Source organism: Pelobates fuscus, chromosome 8 (assembly GCF_036172605.1).
Source record: "Pelobates fuscus isolate aPelFus1 chromosome 8, aPelFus1.pri, whole genome shotgun sequence".
Taxonomy (NCBI): domain Eukaryota; kingdom Metazoa; phylum Chordata; class Amphibia; order Anura; family Pelobatidae; genus Pelobates; species Pelobates fuscus.
The window spans coordinates 135,519,358-135,539,879 of NC_086324.1; the positions used below are offsets into that span (position 1 = coordinate 135,519,358).

The window sequence follows — 20,522 nt, forward strand, 5'->3', positions numbered from 1 at the left end:
CTTAAATAAAATTCCCCCTCCATCATGGTTCTAGAGAATACTCACCAGGCAACCACTTCTTGCTCACTTTTAGCGGCATTGGGCATGCTGTTCACTTCTCCGCCACTTCGTTTTGTAATGACACTGGCTCATGTCAATTCAACCGCACCAAACTGCATACTAGTACATTCATTTTTAATCCGTTGTAATTCGGTTGGCAATTTAAACTCGAATCACTGAAGGCTCTTTGGTTTTTGCCTCTGGAGTTGGGGTGGTGTGTTCCCTTCTACCTTAGGGTCAAGTTTATTTTGCCAGCCAAGGAAATTGTTAGAGTTGCGCAACATGTTTTGGATCATATTCAATTTCATCAAAATTTCTGAATAACCGCAACACGAAAACGAAATTAAAACAAATAAACATAACGAATCAATTCATTTCGGATTTATTCATTTTACGAATGATGGCAAATTTGGAAGTTGTCTACTAAACAACTGAAAAATTTTTTTTCAAAAAGTACTTTCCTTAGTTTCCATCTTTAATACATAGTTCCCTAATCTGATAACCGTAAATACAGCGATCCCACATAAGGTAGCAAATTAGGGTACTATCTACTAAACAGCTGATAGATCATAATTAAGAAAAAGGCTACTAGGTTACTCCCTAAATTGGTACCCTTATGCGGGAATGCCATATTTAATAATAATACATTAGGGCGCTGTTTAGCAGATATCTCCCTTATCTGGTATCCTTTTATATGGCAGTCCCATGTAAGGATACCAAATTAGGGAGTTATCTGCGAAACAGCTGGGCGATTGTGTCTGCTTTCTAACAGTCAGAGATGGCGGAAAGGGAATAGAGGGCTCTGTGCATAGAGACTACACTACAAGTATTATTTGCAGCGTGCAAAAACTGTCTGGGCTTCCCTGTAAAACACAAATAATTGGTGTAAATGTGGCATTATTCACACACACAAATACCATTTTTCCTTACAAATACCATTTTTAAGTGTCATGTCAGGTTTCTCTTTTATTTAAAACAAAGAATCTAGTGAAGGTAATATTAATAATAATATATTAACCTTCTGATTAGTTATTACTTAGACTATTTTGTTCTTAATGTTTCATTTTTTGCACACAATTCACATTTTAGTGAATAAGCTCCTGCGTGATACAAGATCTCGTATTGTGGATTTAAACGAGTGATGACAGATTCCCTTCTCTCCTCGTTTTCTCTTCGATGGCTGAAGTTTTGCAGTTGCCATTCTATTTTCAAATGCCCCGCAGCCAGTTGCATATTTGTTGTTAATAAACCGTAACAGCGTTGGCATGCTTTCTAATTCCAACAGCAAATGCGACAAGGTGACTGACCTGTCCCTCTGATAAACCACTCTGTGGATTGAACTACTACGTTCTAGAGACGTCTGCATTGAAACATTATACTTGACTCATATTTACTTTGCTGTCTAGCCTTATAACCCACACAGGAGGCAGAGCAAGATTAACTATAAGGTGACCCTTGGCAGTCGCTTTAGGTCCCGGGGGTTAGGTAGGTACCCTGAAACCAGTAAACATTTCATTTGTCGACTGCATTTTTTATTTCCTGTTTGTTCGATCCTTTTTTAGAATTTTGATAAATAGCATAGATTTGAGAATTTGTTAATATTTTTGGTAAAACTTTAAGGAAAAAATTGATCTTAATATTAAAGTATGAGAAATATATTATATATATAACAGATACATATCTATATTAAAAAAATCTAAATATTTACATGTTTTTAATAATATTAAGCGCTTTTAAAAGTTTACCTAAAAATATTAAATCATTTGAAAAGCTTATTCAAAAATATTAAATTGAGACCTATGTACCTTATGCACTATTGCCTTGTATTAATAAAATCGTCTCGCATGCTCAGCCTATGTGCAGCCCAATGATTTCCCTGGAGATGTAACAATTGTAACTCAAGTCAACCGGTTTCTGTTCAGTTTTGGAATCTGCGTGATTTCTCTGCATTTTTCTAATGCTCCCCATGGAGCTAAAGCAATTGTCACAGCAATAATCCTTCACAGAATAAAGTGAACCTCTCACTACGGATCCAGTGCTGGACTCAATCTTCTGCAAGTACGTTTTACATTCTAGCCCATTTGCAAAATGTAGCTGAAATGTCTCAAAAGCAACAAAGTAAGCATTGTGTAATACGTTGCAGTGCCGATTATTGTCCACGATAGTATATGCGTTATTGTTAAAGAACCACTATAGTGCCAGGAAAACATACTCATTTTCCTGGCACTATAGTGGCACCCTCAGGGTCCCATTCCCGTCGGGCTCAGGGGGGAGGAAGGGGTTAATCCCTTACCTTTTTTCCAGCGCCGGGCTCCCTCTGCGCTGGGACTCTCCTCCCTCTTCTTCCGTCATCGGCTGAATGTGCATGCGCATTGATAATGCTTTCCTATGGACGCTGGCGTTTTCTCACTGTGAGACAGCCACTAGAGGCTGGATTAACCCATAGGTAAACATAGCAGTTTCTCCGAAACTGCTATGTTTACAGCAAAAAGGGTTAAACCTAGATGGACCTGGCACCCAGACCACTTCATTAAGCTGAAGTGGTCTGGGTGCCTATAGTGGTCCTTTAATATTGTAGTTTTTTTTATTATCCTACACATTGATTGCAGGACGCATATCCTTGTATCCTCAGAATAGAATGAACTAAGCAAAGGCATATATGCTTTGCCATTCAAATGAATATTAATAATGTAGTGGATGCAGAGTGTGTGTTTGTATAGTGAATGGAGATTGTATGTTTGTGTAATGGATGCAGTGTGTGTAGTGTGTGCAGTGGATGTAGTGATTGCAGAGTGTTTGTGTAGTGTGTGTGTAGTGGATGCAGTGTGTGTATAGTAAATGTAGTGTATGTATAGTGAATGCAGTGTGTGTATAGTAAATGTAGTGTATGTATAGTGAATGCAGTGTGTGTGTAGTGGATGCAGTGTGTATACAGTAAATGTAGTGTATGTATAGTGAATGCAGAGTGTGTGTTTGTGTAGTGAATGCAGTGTGTAAAAGTTGCAGTATTATATTGAAACATAATATTTTTATATTTTTTTACATTTAATTTAATACATTTATTTTTATTCTTCCTCCCTGCTTCTTACCTGTGGCCAGGGAAGGGGAAAATTACATCCCCTGCTGGTCAGTGTCATGGTGCAGGGAGCCAGGGGCTATATACTACAGAGGGGGCCCAGCCAATGCCATTTTCACTTTACATCTGCTCCTCTAACTCTCGCGAGACAGGTGTGTGCCATGCAGAGGGATGCCATGGTAATCTGTGGCAACACTTTAACAGCACAAAGGCTCACGTAAGTTAGAGAGAGGGGAGCTGCTAGAAAGTGGAGCTGGCTGGGCTCCCTATGTAGTATACAGACAGACAGGGGCCCGCAGGGGCACATATATATATATATATATAGTGATAATCATTGATATATATATATGTGCACATTGGGACTGTGGGGCCAGGGCCTGTGCCCTGTACAGCCATATCGCCCCCAGGCCTGAGTCTGACATATATACACACTTTGACACATGCATACACCGACATATACACACACAGATGCACTCACTGATGCACACACATGCACAGGTGCACATCCTGACACGCAGATGCACATGACACATAAACACTGACATACAGATACACACATTAACATATAGACACACACACAGATACACACATACACAAACACAGATATACACACTGACGCATACAGGGAAAAAAGTATTTAATCCCGTGCTGACTTTGAACGTTTGCCCACTGACAAAGAAATTATCATTCTATAATTTTAATGGTAGGTGTATTTTAACAGTGAGAGACAAAATAAGGAAAAAAAATCCAGAAAAACGCATGTCAAAAAAGTTATAAATTGATTTGCATGTCAATGAGTGAAATAAGTATTTGACCCCTTTGACTTAGTACTTGGTGGTAAAACCCTTGTTTGCAATCAAAGAGGTCAGACATTACTTGTATTAGGCCACCAGGTTTGCACACATCTCAGGAGTGATTTTGTCCCACTCCTCTATGCAGATCCTCTCCAAGTCATTTGTACACTATGATAACGCAATGTGACCAACACATCCAAATAAAACAAGGGTTAGCCAGAAGTTGTGTATTCATGTTGTGTAAACTAGCGCTGACCAGATTCAATAAATGATCTACACAAAGTATAAGCAGATACGTGCATTAACAATCTCTGATGATGGTGCCACATCAGTTCATGGCTGTTGTAGTCTCGACCTCCCTTTATTACACAACATAGATAACAAATGAAAACCCCTGCAATTTTAAGCAATCAATATCCTTGGCATGTACACATTAGCAGGCTATCAATTTACTGCAATAACCAATGGCTGCTTTTAATGTCAGTCAGCAGTAAGGCATCAATATTGAATAAGCTAATTTTTTTGATACTGCGTCACACAGAAGCTCGATTTGCCTCATACTGAATTGATTATTAACTCATGGGTAAAAAAAGCAATCTGTAATCAAAGTGAATTTCTTAGTCTAGTTTATACAAATAAATAATAAAATATTAAAGACAAACATTCCACATACATAAAGCAGGCCCCCCAACAGTCTGGCTTTTGGCAGGATGGTCCTGATTTCATGGTCCTGTCCCGCTTCCCGTTCTGTGGTGATTCACATCTAGTGACAACAGGAAACAGTCCATGATGTCAAGCGGGCACTAGGATTATGCAGACCTCGCTCCACCAACGCACCTTGCATGGTGCTATTGGTAGGTGGCTGGTCAGACACGCTGCCACGCAGACCAGTCCATTATGGGTGTCCTCCTGATTGCACACCTCCCAATGTTGGTATGCATAAAGCACTTAAGGTTGCTGAAGTGCTCTATGTGTCTGGAGTGTTTGAGAAGCCTCTGATTAGAATATTGGGAAAATATTGGGTCTCATTTCACCACAACATGTTCACCCAGTTCTCCTCTGAATCATTCAGATGTTCATTGGCAAACTTCAGACGGGCCGGTACATGTGCTTTCTTGACCAAGGGGACCTTGCCGGCGCTGCAGGATTTCTGTCCTTCACAGCGTAGTGTGTTACCAATTGTTTTCTTGGTGACTATGGTCCCAGCTGCCTTGAGATTATTAACAAGATCCTCCCATATAGTTCTGGTCTGATTCCTCACTATTTTCATGATCATTAAAACTCCACGAGGTGAGGTCTTGCATGGAGCACCAGACCGAGGGAGACTGTTTTTTCCATTTGTGAATAATCGTACCAACTGTTGTCATATTCTCACCAAGCTGCTTTGTGATGGTCTTGGAGCCCATTCAACCATGTGTAGGTCTACAATCTTATCCCTGACATCCTTGGACAGCTCTTTGGTCTTGAACTGACACACATACACACACATACACACACACTGACACACATAGACACATACATGTGATAATTTTTATATTTGAAGCCACCCTCCTGTTAGCATACCTTTTATGCCCAGAAGGTTGGCTTGCTTGGGGTTCTGGGTCTGCTGCTGGCTGATGTTAGTGTGGGGTGTGGAGCAGCTCACTCTTTGTGCTCCCCTCATGCTACCTCTGCCTGTGTATTTGGAACATGCATTTCTAAGCAATGGTGCTGTCGTAAAGACCAAACAATATATACAAAATACATATGAGAAAAACAGCACACAAGAAAAATATAGTTTTAATATAGACTTAAAATCACTTATCCCAGCAAACAAATATAGGGATTCAGTTTTACCATATGACCATATTTCACAGTACCCCAATATTGGTTGGTCCTACACTAATTTTAACATGGGATATTAGCATGCTAACTGCAATACTTACTTCCTTCCAGAGACTCTTCTCAATTAATGCTTTCCTGCATTTTTGTGTTAAATCAATTCCTGCATTTTTGTGTTAAATCAATTCCTGCATTTTTGTGTGTTTGTGCTGTTCCCTAATTTGTATTTTAGCATAAACACTACAGCAGGCTGTAATAGTCATGACATTTGGAGTAACCCTTTAAATAGTCACTTTATACTTCATAACAACAGCCAGCGTTTTGGATCTGGATGCCATTATCTTGAGCCTGATTATCTATTAGGCGACCAAGACGGCCTACTATGGCCTAGGATAAGACAGGGAGATCAAACGATCTTCCTTCGTGGACATGTGACTCTTCACTCCACACAGCATTGTGGTCTGTACCAGTACCAGATACAGACCACTTAAGAAAGCGAGTTCTTAAAGTGGTCTGTATCTGATATTGATGCAGTCAATGGAGCTCTGTAGACCACCAGGGATGCAGCTCACACACCACTAGACCTCCAGGGATCCTGCTCACCCTCCATTGGATTACCAAAGACGGCAGAGGGGGGGGGACATATACACAAAATTCATCCACCACAGACACAACACAATCAATACATACAGACACTCTGATGAAATGTGCAAGTCACCAGAACAACTACAGCTTATTGTATTTGTTCTGGTAAGTACAATAATTCCCTTTAGGCTTTTTGCTGTAAACACTGTCTATTCAGAGAAAATACAGTGTTTACATTAGAGCCTAGTGATAACCTTACTGGCCACTCCTCAGATGGCTGCTAGAGGTGCTTCCAGGGGCAGTGCTGCATAGTGTGCAGCACTGCCATTCAGTGTCTCCACCCTCTGCATGCAGACACTGACATTTCCTCATAGAGATGCATTGATTCAATGCATCCCTATGAGGAGATGCTGATTGGCCAGGGCAGTGTTTGGTTTGTGCTAGCTCGGCCCCTGATCTGCCTCCTTGACAAGCTCAGCCAATCCAGCGCTTTTTTATGTGAAAGCATTGTGATTTGCTGAGATCACCAATTCTGATGATGTCAGACAAGGAGGCAGATCAGGGGCAGAGCGTGCAGCAGCAGATTGGAATAAAGGTAAGATTTTACTATATTTAAGGAGGCAAAGTAGGGGGTCAGAGGGCCAAATGGTGTTTTTAATAGTCAGGAATATGTTTGTGTTCTTGACCATGTAGTGTTCCTTTAAGCACTCACAGTTTTATACATAGACTAGAATAAGGGTCAGCAAACTATGGTGGTTGTGCCTTTGCACAGCACTTGGGCTACCAGAGCCAAACGAACTCTGGCCTATCAGGAGTCCTTAGAGCAAGCTGAGTTGTGAGGGACAATGCTCAATTTACGCATTGCAGCACTTACAGAAAGTAATCTCAGATCATTTCATCCCAGCCTTTGTGAACGGGAATCCGCACTGAAGTAGAGCAGCCCGCAGCAGCTATCGCAGCTCCTGCCCTTGACCTGTATCTGGCCAGCCCGGTCCCCACTGGACCCCACACTGCTTGATCAACACATAGCTGCAGAAGAAGTCTCCCCCTCATATAAATAATACAAACAGCCCATACACAAACACAGTCTCAATAACCACAACACCACTGACAATCCACATACACACACAAACACAAGCATCCTCTAACATGCAATACCCCAAGCAGCCACACACACACCAAACACACAATGCAATATAGCATCCACACACAATTACACAAGCATCCCCCATACACAGCCCACATTTATAGGTATCATACACAATACCACAAACTATTCATGAACGTATACAATATAACAGCCTACAATATGTACAACCCTACAAATCAACTGCAGAAGTCTTAAATAACACAAGCAAAATACGGCAGCATACACACCTCAACACACCACGGGACTTCAAAATCTTGTTTTGGCACAGTATTACTAAAAGGCTGGGCTAGAATATTGCTACCTCATTAAGGAGGCGTTAGTGATGAATGAGCATCCCTGTATTTATGTGCATGTAATCTTAAGCAAAAGGAAATGTTCAATTTTAACATTGTAATTTTTACCGAACACAAATAAAACAAGTGACCTTTCTATTCTAGTCCAAGGAAGCCCATTCCCCTGTCATTACTGCTGTCTGAGGAAGAGGCAACTTTAATTATACAGTCGTTCTGGAGAGGATATCGGGTAAGAGATCTCTGATACCTTTAGCATAATAATGTTTTAGAATAATTATAGAAATCAATAGAAAAATAAAAAAGGGGAATCCAAGTAAAATGTAAATATTTATACAACATGTAAATTGAATAAAAATGTGAGTAGCTGATGGTACCAAGTTAATAACTAGGGCGGATATCCCATAAAAGTTAATAAGTTATATATAAATAATAAGCCTCATATACTTGATAAACTGAAAAATAAAACTTGGGCTGGACATGGGGGATGTCAAATTCTAACTATACTAGCCAAATTGCTTTCATATATGTACTTTGTACTTAATATCTGAGATCCAAACTGATGTATTGAAACTCTGCCTCTGTTATAATTAAAGGAACACTATAGTCACCTAAATTACTTTAGATAAATAAAGCAGTTTTAGTGTATAGATCATTCCCTTGCAATTTCACTGCTCAATTCATTGTCATTTAGGAGTTAAATCACTTTGTTTCTGTTTATGCAGCCCTAGCCACACCTCCCCTGATTGACAGAGCCTGCATAAAAAAAAAACTGGTTTCACTTTCAAACAAATGTAATTTACCTTAAATAATTGTATCTCAATCTCTAAATTGAACTTTTATCACATACAGGAGGCTCTTGCAGGGTCTAGCAAGGTATTAACATAGCAGGGGATAAGAAAATCTTAATTAAACAGAACTTGCAATAAAGAAAGCCTAAATAGGGCTCTCTTTACAGGAAGTGTTTATGGAAAGCTATGCAAGTCACATGCAGGGAGGTGTGACTAGGGTTCATAAACAAAGGGATTTAACTCCTAAATGGCATAGGATTGAGCAGTGAGGCTGCAGGGGCATGTTCTATGCACCAAAACTGCTTCATTAAGCTAAAGTTGTTCTGGTGACTATAGTGTCCCTTTAAAAATTTTGTTAATTGACGTTCTGCTCTGCACTATGGTTCCAGACAGAGAAGAAAACGTTGTTAAACCAATTAAACTATGCATTGGCAGGTGATTTTGTTAGAATGAAATGCTATATAGAACATATGTGTTAGATTCTGTCACCCACAACTAAATATCAAATTTGGTGACTTCAATAGACTTTTCACTATGAACAAACAGTTAATTCTATACACTAATGACCCCACAAAGGGGTGGTTGGACAAAGTTTATGGACCTCCTTTTTGGAGGCTGTGAACGACTGTTAATAAGCTTCCAATGTCCTCTTCCTTTTTGCAACTCGTTATATAAAAAGGTTTTTTTAAAGGGACACTGTAGGCATCCAGACCACTTCAGCTCATTGAAGTGGTCTGGGTGGAGTGTCCCCATTGCACTTAATGCTGCAATGTTAAACATTGCTGTTCCAGAGAAACAACAATGTTTACATTGCAACTCTAAGTCTGCTTCAGGTGACTGGAGGCTCTTCCTGCATACAAAGGCACCTTTGGTCTGACGCTGGACGTCCTCACGCTCTGCAGGAAGACATCCAGCGTCCGCTATATCCCCATAGGAAAACATTGATTCAATGCTTTCCTATGGAGGGTCTAATTCGCATTAGCGCCTGCTTGTCGTGGGACATCGGAGGAGGCAGAGCCGCGACCCAGAGCTGAGGGACACCGGCACTGGGTTAAGGTAAGTAAATAAAGGGTTTTTAACCCTTTATTGACCACCACGGTGGGGCGCGAGGGAGGGGGGAGGCAGATGAAATGCTATATAGAACATATGTGTTAGATTCTGTCACCCACAACTAAATATCAAATTTGGTGACTTCAATAGACTTTTCACTATGAACAAACAGTTAATTCTATACACTAATGACCCCACAAAGGGGTGGTTGGACAAAGTTTATGGACCTCCTTTTTGGAGGCTGTGAACGACTGTTAATAAGCTTCCAATGTCCTCTTCCTTTTTGCAACTCGTTATATAAAAAGGTTGTTTTAAAGGGACACTGTAGGCATCCAGACCACTTCAGCTATAGTGCAAGGAATACAGCTTTGTATTCCTGGCACTTATGGTATCCCTTTAAAGAATTGTATTATTTTTTTCACATGTAGATGTCACTTAGCAGTACTTTAGTGCTCAGTATAAATTCCTCTTCTTGACTCCTCATTTTTTCCCAGCCATCTCATGTCTGTCACCCAGGAGTCTTTGAGCACCACTGTTTCTGCCAGCCTCCATGTGACTCCTACCCCATTCTTGTGTATCTCTTCCAGCTCCCCCATGCCTATCAGCTGACTTTCATTTCTCTCACAGTAATTTGCCCTCAGCCAGATATCCAGCCCCCCAGCCATACACCTTCTCTCGCCCCCACAGCCACTTTTCATTTTTGTGCTTTAACCGCGGTGCAAGTTCTGATAGCACAAAACAACGTGTTAAGCTTCACATGCAGTTTGTGTAAATATTTCTCCAGTTCCCAAGGTTTGTGGTTTTTAATCAAGCTGACACTAATGCTTTATGTGACAGTAATCACTAATGACAATAGCTCTTCGGGCCTCCGTATTGCAGAGAGCTACAAGGCTAATCATTGTCAAGTACAGCAAAGTATGTTCTGCCTGGGCTTCACAAGGCCACTGCAACATCTTATATTCAAAAAAACAAACATTAATTCTCTCTTTCAGGCTTATACATTAGCCTCCCTGCTCACAGGCGTCCTTTCCAATTATCTATGCTTATTGCCATATATTGTGGATAGTTAATCCATACTTACTAACTGTATCATGTCTGATTTGAAGGTAAAACATATTAGATCATTACATCTCAATATAAAGTCAATGGATCAGTATGACAATTTTTGCATGTATGAATGTTTGATTATATTTTAGCATAATTGCTATTCAAGAGTTAGTTATGTTTTCACATATGATTTTCAGAGGCTAATTGCAAGCAATTGATTTGTAAACCTCTTCAATCACATTGACTGTCAGAGTTGACACACGGGATGTAAATCTCTAAGTTAAATTTGATTCAGTAATTTTTATCAGTGCCCTCCTGCTCAGAGGATGTGTTTGTTTTTCTGTGTTTCTTCAGTTTTCAAATTCATGTTTATTTTTCATGGACAGAAGATAAGGATCCATGGAAATGGGTTAACTTTTTACATATCAGAAAGTATTAATTTCTAACATGGAATGCATTTAAATGTAGATCCTTGCAAATGGTTGAAAACTAAATATATTGTCTGGTTAAATACGTTGATGTTTTTATTTAGTATGTGCAAATGTTACAAGAGACACACACATATATATATATATATATGTACTTGTATGCAGAGGCATGGGAGAGCATTTAATAATTTCTCAGTAGACCCACTCATAATGTACAGATGATATATGGGTTTGACAGACTTAGGCTGCTGAAGTTGTGAATTGTGACATTCCATCCCTATGAATGACCTGCACAGCATGAGAAAGCATTGGCCGAGATCTCCGCATGCCTAAAGCGGCTCTGTCACCCCACATTTATCTTTTTTTCTATGCATTCCTCTTCTCTTCCTTACTCTTAATCTAGTCTTCTTTTCTTACTTTCTGTTCTACTTCACATAAAATAAGGCAATATAGGGACTACTTTGTCTTATGTATTTTTCCTCCACTTGACATATTTTGATAAACGGTGGAGCTTAAAGAAAGTCCCATTTTCTCACAATACTCACCTGTCCATTGCCCCCTTGTCTCGATTCATTTGCAAGAACTACTACTACATACATATTCATTATAGTCTAGCACGGTCGGCCCAAGATATTGCCTGCTCCTGGGAAATATACCAGTGGGTTAGTCCAGATATGGTTATCATAGAGATTATTGGCCACCAGCCCAGGCGCAGATCCACACACGGCGTAGCAAGCAAAAGCTCTGCACAATTCCTGACAAGCCTTGCAGTACTATAGCAATGTACATCCAAATGTATCTTCCACGGTTTTCAATTAACAGAAAATGTTGCTAAAACCAGAGAAAGTTTAGGATCCCACAAGTCCCTAGGCAGGTTTCCAGTTTGGTTCATCCAATCAAAGTTATAGTTTATAGGGCCCCTGTCTTACCCCGAGGCCCTAAGCACAGCCTAGTGTTGCCTTATGATTAATTCAGCTCTGGCTACAAAACATTTATGGTAATGGCCCAACGGGAAGGTGTCCCCCTCCCCCCCCCCCCTGCCTCCCTTGTCAGTCCTCTCTTGGAAGGTATTCTGTTTACAAGGTATTTTGTGTGTCAAAGTTCTTATGACATTGTACATTAGTGGTTGTGGTCGTATAGGAACCTATAACAGCCAAGGGTTTACAAAAGGCCCTAGTTTAACCCCTTAAGGACACATGACATGTCTGACATGTCATGATTCCCTTTTATTCCGGAAGTTTGGTCCTTAAGGGGTTAAAGAAACAGCCTCTAACATACTTCTTATTATGTGTCAATGATTTACATTGAAAGTGTGAGAAAATAGGTATGAAAATTTGGTACATTTTCTTTTTCTCTTCTATCTTTACCAACTGAGTCATGGGAGGGGAGGGACAAGAATAACAAGGAAAATAACAGAAAAATAAGTATTTCAGGATGAGCCTACAAGAGATTAAATGCTGTGTTGTTTATGTATATGGAGTGGAACTTATTCATGTTCTCTTCATATAATAATAAAATCTAGCTAAAATCTAAGGCTTTAGTCAAGTGTTTTTCTATTTTTCTGTGAGAGGAAAATAAACTGTAAATTGCTTAGTTTGTTGTAGAGAACTGCATCTGACATCTAAGGAAAAGCTTTTATTTTTAGCTTAAACTTCCAGAGTGCTAAAGTCCCGAGTTCTAAATAAGTGCCTTCAAACAGATGTACCAATTCGGTATGAGTCCATGGCCTCTTTTGACTTGTTGACTTTATTCATAGCCTGGTCTAAAGACCACTACACCGAAACACCAAATAAAACATCTGATTGCAGAAGAAAAAAAACCTGTGTTTCTAACTGCAATTGTGAAATAAATTAAAAAATAATTGTGTACATACACTTACAATATTATCAAGGTTTAAACATTTATTTTAGATTACTTGTCGGCTTTATCATTTTGTCATCTATTCCCAGGAACGGTTAACAGATATATAAGATTTAGATGGGAACATATAGAATAGGATAACCTGAGTACATAGTGGCCAATGGTGCTGAAGCTTCTGGCACATTCCCATGGAATAAGCTCAAAAAAACAAACCCAGCCCCCCCCCCCCCTTTTCTTTTTCTCTTACTATTCTTCAAATGCCCTTGCTTTATGCAGGGGAAATTAAGTATGGAAACTTAAGAGGGATGTACGGAAAGAAAACATGTGTGGACTGGCTGACAATGGCATTACTTAAGGTAAAGCTGACTTTGCACACTGTGCAAATGATCTTGCTGCTTCTGTGTCTCTTACACTGTGGCATGCCACCTTTCTTCTAAATTCACAAAATCTACATCTTTTTCTGTCCCAGAAGTATAACAGGAGCTTCTGCCTGCTGGTATGGAGAGAAGTGGGCAATTGAATACTAGGGGACAGTCCTAAGAAAGCATAGAGCAAGCGCATCATTTGATGCATTTCCACCAAGCTCAGGGCACTGTCTGCATAGTATTCCCCTAGTTGGTCAGCCTGCATGATTTGGGGGCAGCCGCTGACCTTCCAGTTCTTTAAGCTGACACCCCCTCTTTCTGGGCATGTCTGTCCCTTTCAGCAGTGACGGCTACGTGATTCGCATCAGTGGCCCATCCTTTTACGACTCCCACCAATGACTTGCTTCAGCGGATGCTCCTGTCAGGGGGTATAGATTTGCTTGAGAGGTGAAAGCGAGAGATTAGCATAGGGTATGTGTTTTCTTATAGATATATCCTGTGAGTTTTCTTCTAGCACCACCTCCATCAGATATATGACGCTTGGGAGATATTACTGTTTTAGTGTTTTATGTCGAAAGGTTCTGTAATTAGGCCCATCAAAATTGCCTGCACCAGACCCAATTGGCTCTTAATCCGACCCGGAGTATAATTTTTTGTTGCAAAAGCAAACAAAAGGAGTTTAGTGACATAACACCACCCACACATCTGCACAAATCTCATACCGACTCATGGCTCACTCACTCAACAGCTGTTTAATGTGCTGCTCTTGAGACCTCTCAGTATGACCTACACTGCATGATGAAGCAAGGTGGAGGTGAGGGGAAGTGTCCAGTGGAGATAAGAGGTTACCAGATGTGTAGTAGGCATTACCTAGCTTGGTAAATCTTCGATTTTAATGGCTGTATTTGCATCTTTTGGAGGAGAGGTGGAAGCCAGAATGAAGGTTAAATTAGTCTGAAGCACAGAAGAGTGGGAGAAGAATATAGGAATAAGGTGAGCTGAACTTGGAGAAACCAATCAGGGATATGGTTATGAGGTATTGGGGAAGGTTTGGTTGAAGAGGTGTGTCTTTAGGAGTTCACGAAAATATGACAACCTTGCTAAAACTGTTTACCATCTTATCGTGGGATGGTGCCAGAGAACTTCTAGCAGCGGGTTTGAAGTGTTTATGGTGCTTGGAGTGTTTCTTTTTGGTGAATTCCAGTTAAGCACACGTTTCAGAGCCAGATAGATGGCAATTTGTTGATAAAGACCAATAGACCATCTGCACTGGTGATCATATCTCTTCTCTGTATGATTAGATGCATGCCTGATGAGCTAAAAGGCGCCAGACAACCCTTACATTAGTTTAAATGGTACAAAAGTAATTGCTTTCTTGAAGGCAGTTTATTCATTAATTAAAAATCTACCTTTTCCTTACAGCCGTCATCCCATTTTCAGAGAAATTTAGATTTCTAATGATATTTTTTTTTTCTCACCGTGAGACTGTTTTAAATAATTCAAGTGGGACTCCTGGGTACATTAAGAAATGAGGGCAGAAATCAGTAAAAAAGTTATATAATTAGCAACTGTCTGCAACATGCAAATCTATTTCCTCTCAGGGATATTACACTTAGTTCTGTATGTTGCGTAGTCTGTCTAGCAGAGCATTGATAATGAAATATTGTCAGGTCACTGAGTAATTCATGTCAGCCGGCATTATATAACACCGCTCAGCATGCATCAGAGATTTTTGCTTTGGAATTTATTTGCTAAACAGTGGATTTTGGTGAATTAAAAGACTTAAATAACCAAGTTGTATACAATACAGCAGATTCTGTTTCTTACATTTACCAAGAATTAAATATTCTCTCAGAAGATAGAATTACCAAAACAGATGGTTTACATATCCACTGAAAAGTTATATAATTAGTAAATATATAATGTTTACAATCTTTTTGTTCTGTGCTCTCTGAGTCTACATATACTTCTCTGAAACAGCTCAATGACAAACTCCCTGACAGACACACACTTTCAATGACAACCTCACTGACACACTCACACATACACATTCTCCCACACACACTCACAAATTCAATTTATTTATACTTTTTTTTTTTTAGGCCCACCATCTTTCCTACCTTGGGGTCAGTGGTGTGGGTCCTCTCCCTGAGGTCCAGGGGGTCCTCTCCCTAGTGTTGGGCTGCTTTAATCTTCTTCTTCTTCCTCACTGCTACCTCACACACCGTTTAGTGATGCCAGGGCCGGAGTGACGTCGTATTCCGGCACCCAGCCTCACCGCAGAGTGTGCACAAAGGGAGCAGTGAGAAAGAGCAGGAGCGTAAGCAATCCCTCGCCGCCCATACCCAGCACTCTCCAGGACACACTGTATAGGCACCTGCCATTCAGGTAAGCAGGTGCCTACTCTGCCTTAGCGAACAGCCTGCCGCCTCCTAAAGTGGCCAGTCGGTCATCTCATGGACTCCCCCTACAGTCGCAACACAGGGGGCCCAGTCACACTCGCTACCTCAGCGACCGCTGTAGTTCCGCCACTGCAATAAGTCTATGAAAGCCTCACTCCCAGTTAGTTCTAGTTAAGATATATCACAAAAATCGAGTTATATGCAGAAAACAAAGAAAGGTTTAGGCACTCCAAGGTCCAACAAAGGCAAATTTATTCGAACTAAATCCAGTTATAGACATATTTTTTGAACACATCATTAAACACTGAATAAAGGCAGATTTAAACATAGTTGTGTTTTTTGTTTTTTTTAATCATCGTTTCTTATTCCCTAACCGAGACTTTGTGTTTGCTACAATTGAATGGCAGCTACATAGTTAATAATGTAACAGAGTACTGCAATTTCTTTGCTGTACTGTTCCTAAAACAGGTGAGCATGACTCGAATACCACTGTAAATGTCTTCACATTTTTCTGATGCCACCTCATCCGACTGCCCTGTAGGCATCAAACTGCTATTTTGGAGGCATTTTGTTTGCAGGATTCCACAAACCGCGTGTCACTGTCTACATGGGATAAATATATTCATGGTGCGACATAATAATACTTTTGGTCAGCTGACTTCACATAGCAACTGTCTCCATTTAAATACGCAATGTTTGTTTCCCCATCACAAAGAAGCACAGTGTGTATTGCATGAGTCTATATGTGTTCTGTAATGATATGGTCTGCTTGAGACTAATACACTATCAGGGTTATTCAGTAAAGTGAGACTTCAAATTGATGTCAAAGCGAATTTAAAATTTTAGGATCAAGTAACCAATCTGGAAGCATAGCTGACTGGGAGACTTTTTCCATTTTGGCTATTTGTGCCCTAAATTCAGAACTCATTATGGAGGAAGACAGGCAGTGAATTACATTTGTTTCCCAGTATTTAATATAGTAATAAACTATTACTTTGTATGAACATTTTGCAGATGGCTTACCAAGTTGCTTGGTTTTTGGTCCATTGGCATTTCACATTTGTAAATCTGTAAGCATGAACCATAAGCACGGACCCTTACCATGCTCCCATAAACTGCATTAAAAAAACAAATTGAAAAGCTACTTAAAAAACCATATTGTAGCTACATTTAAGGGTCAATGTAAGCACCATAACAACTTTAACTTTATTGGCACCCATACCACTTAATTTAAAGGAATTAATCTAGGTGCTAGGTCCCTGCCTGTCTAACCCTGCAATTTAAACAATGGCTGTTCTGCATGAACACCAGGGACATGACCTATACACTCTATATACAATCTATATACTCTATAAAGTTGTTTTGGTGCTTAGTGTATTAGTAGATAGAGTATTGCTTACTGTAAATCCTGACCTCATAGCTTTTGGCTATGGAATCCCCTGATTCTTTTTTTTAATTTACTGTTAATTTACTGTATATACATATAAATTTTTTAAAATTTTCAGTGTGATTTTTTTTTTTTTTTTTAATAATCATTTTTCGTTATTGCTGCTCGTAGCTCACTGCAAACTTCCATTGAATAAAAAAAAGTTATTTATATGGAGGTCTGGAAATGTATTTAAGTTAACAAAGGAAGATATTTTTGAAGCACACTCAAACTATCATGCAAGTCACCGGTCAACGAAAGCTCCAAATCAAATGATTTTGTCAGGACATTCCTGATTTCGGGATCCTGTCCCGCAATCCCCATTTAGTTCTCTCAGGCAGCATTAGAAGAGCTTGCACTGTGAACAAGCTTTAAGATGATGCAGAACGTGCTTCAGCAGCTCTCTCTGATTGGTCCTATATGAAGGGGGTTGGCAGCAGGCTGTCTGTGAGCCTGGCATGCCTGACTCCAGGCTGACATGCTCCTTCAGTGGGCGGACATGCATCTTTTCCTTGCAGGCCTGCCAACTATGAACGTTGCACACCCCATCCTCAACTCATACTTTGCAATGTGTATCTATACATATTATCGATTACTAGAAGGCCTACTTCTCTAGACCAACTATATAGTATAAGGCTATGCCTATCTGTCAAACAGTACATGGCACTTTGAAATGTGTTTTTGCTATACATAAGCAAGGCTGCAAAATACACTTGCTCTTTTTCACTATGTTGTCTGGAAAACACATCCGTCATTGTAATTTGGCTATTTTTTTTAGCAGATGCCATCATCATTTTTTAGAAATACATTTTTTACTGTCTTTTCAATACAATGGCTTACGAGATTTTCAAATTGGTTAATATGAGCAGTCAGCTATTTACTTGGGTTACTCACTTATCTTCAAATCTTAACCTGAATAAAAGCTGGAAAAAAGTGTATTCTTTGAGCATTCATTTGGGAAATACTTTCCTAAATCATAAGAAATACAAAACCCGGGGGCGGAGCTAGGGGACTTCCACGGCTATCCAGTGCCGATCTCTGGATGAGCGACTGTTTTGACCAGGCCTCGTCTCCCTTGGATATCCTTCAAGCCTGGGCTGGGTACAAATATGGGACGCAAATCACAGAGAACGACTCCAGCTCAGACTGGCAGCAATCAAGACAACGGCCAGATGCTGGCCTCCACATCCAGAGCCAGAGGGATTACACCCACGCGGCCTGAACCAGCACAAGACCCTCCCATGGAGGAAACTACTACGGTAGCAACCCCAGACTTACCCAAAATCGAAGCACCGGTACCTAAACAGGACATTCATGACCTTTTGGCACACCTCCAAGATATTTTCTCTGAATATGGTAAAAATGGAGCTGCAGACCATGACAGACAGACTCCAGGCAGCCAAAGAAGACATCTTAGACGTGAAGCAGGGCATGACCGCACAAGGTGAAACCATGCAGCACCTGCAAGAAATACACTCACAGCTTGCTATTAGAATGGATGTCTTGGAGGACAAGGGACAACCAAGAAATATTAAAATCCGCAGGGTACCAGACTCTGTTTCCATGGATGAGCTACCTCACTTCCTCATGAGGCTCCTATCCACTGTCCTACCTGCAAAAATCTGTAAACAGTTTGCATACGACGGCATGTACCGCATCTCCACAACATCTCGCGCACCAACGAACGTTCCATGGGACATCTTCCTATGCTGCCAGACCTTCGCTAACAAACAGAGGCTCCTACATGCTCTTAAGGCGAAAAATCCACTCCAATTTGAGAACCATCCCCTCACCTTCTTCCAAGACCTGAGCAAAGCCACCCTGCTATGGTAAAAAAAATCCATGCGCCCTACCACCCAGGCCCTGCAGGAGGCAGGAATAACCTATTGTTAGACATACTCTAGGTCCCTTATGGTCACTACAGACGGCAAGACTTACAAAGCAACAAAACCGCCAGAGGTCCTAAACATCCTACAGTCTTTGGGCTTTTCCAAACCACAGCCATCTCAGCCCCCCAGCCATGCCCGGGATGTCTCCCGAATCGCACCATTCATCCTTGGGGGAGTGGTGAACTCTGTGACGTGAAAGCCTGATCAGTAGCCCTATTAACCCAATTGGCCTGCTTTATATGTTTTATAAGTTTTATAAGCTTTATGTGTTTTACGTTTCAGTTTAATACAAATGACCGTAGCAAATGTAGCTCTTTAACTGTTCAAACACTGACTGCCTGCTCCTTACACATTCCATATCATACCTCTGACGGATGCATCTAAATCCCCCGCTATAACTCAACACACCTACACAACTTCGGTGGGGACATCTGCCTAGAAATACTGACAATCTGACAATCCTCTACCCCCCCCCTTTTCCCCAGAGGATAGGGATATATGCACATCTCCTTAGTAGAATTTGGCCATACTCTAACATTCACTCACATGGTACCCACATGCGTGCCCATACATATGGCGGATGATAACCGCACTAATAAATACGACTGCCAACCTCCTTTGTTTACACTATTTCCTACTCATGGAGAAGCCTGCTATATAGCAGTCAGAACCTCAAGACCTCACTGCATATACACGCATCATACCACACGACGTTCCTGACGAAGACCTTGTTTTGTTTAACAATCAGTCTAAAAATGTGCAGTATCTCAGACTTGCTTTGTACTATGATAAACTCAGTTTACTCACAGTTCACGAATGCTGTTGGGGCAAAGTGAACCTGTATGTTGTTACCATGAACAACAAAAACAAAGAATAATAAAAAAAAAATGAAAAGCAAGAAATAAAAAACCCAAAGAACGCTCTACTGGCAGCCAGGCTATACAATTCCAAAATTTCTACAGATTGCCAACACTGAACTGAGAATTTGTTGGGAAACTGGAGAAATACTCTATGTCAGAGATTCTTCCAGTTCGGCTATTTTGGCCTTAAATTTGTAATTCACTTTGAATTCCCAACAATTATCACTGTAGTAAATATGGCATGTTTATGATACTACACAAATAAAAGAATTACATAGATCGGGAAGGATGGGGGGGAGGAGGGGAGGGAATGGCCGCTACATTATACATTTATTGTTCTTTTGCAATTGTAATCATTTTTTTTTTTTTTGTTATATTGATGAGTACAACTTCAACAAACAATACAAATCATCACTTCGTGGTGCTTTTCTCCATTGCCCACGGTTCTGGTTGCACTACCTCTGCCGCTGTCATTCTTGTCCCCTTGAAGTACTCAGCCACTAGTTTGAATGCATATGACATCCAATAATGGTACAAACTCACATTTCTTCGGAATCTGCATAATTCTTTTTTTCTGCCTGACTGGTTCCCTTTCTTTCATATGACAGCAGTGTGAACGTTTCCATATCACAGCTAATTTACCAGATAC

At 40.4% G+C, this 20,522-nt stretch overlaps 1 protein-coding gene across 1 annotated transcript in view; it reads left to right on the forward strand.

Moving 5' to 3' along the window:
• IQCK (IQ motif containing K) overlaps positions 1-20,522 on the forward strand; it is a 102,908-nt gene that overhangs the window by 62,756 nt on the left and 19,630 nt on the right. Inside the window, exon 7 of the mRNA XM_063430338.1 lies at positions 7,903-7,987. Within this exon, the coding sequence (XP_063286408.1) occupies positions 7,903-7,987 (85 nt within the window). The remainder of the gene's footprint in view (positions 1-7,902; positions 7,988-20,522) is intronic.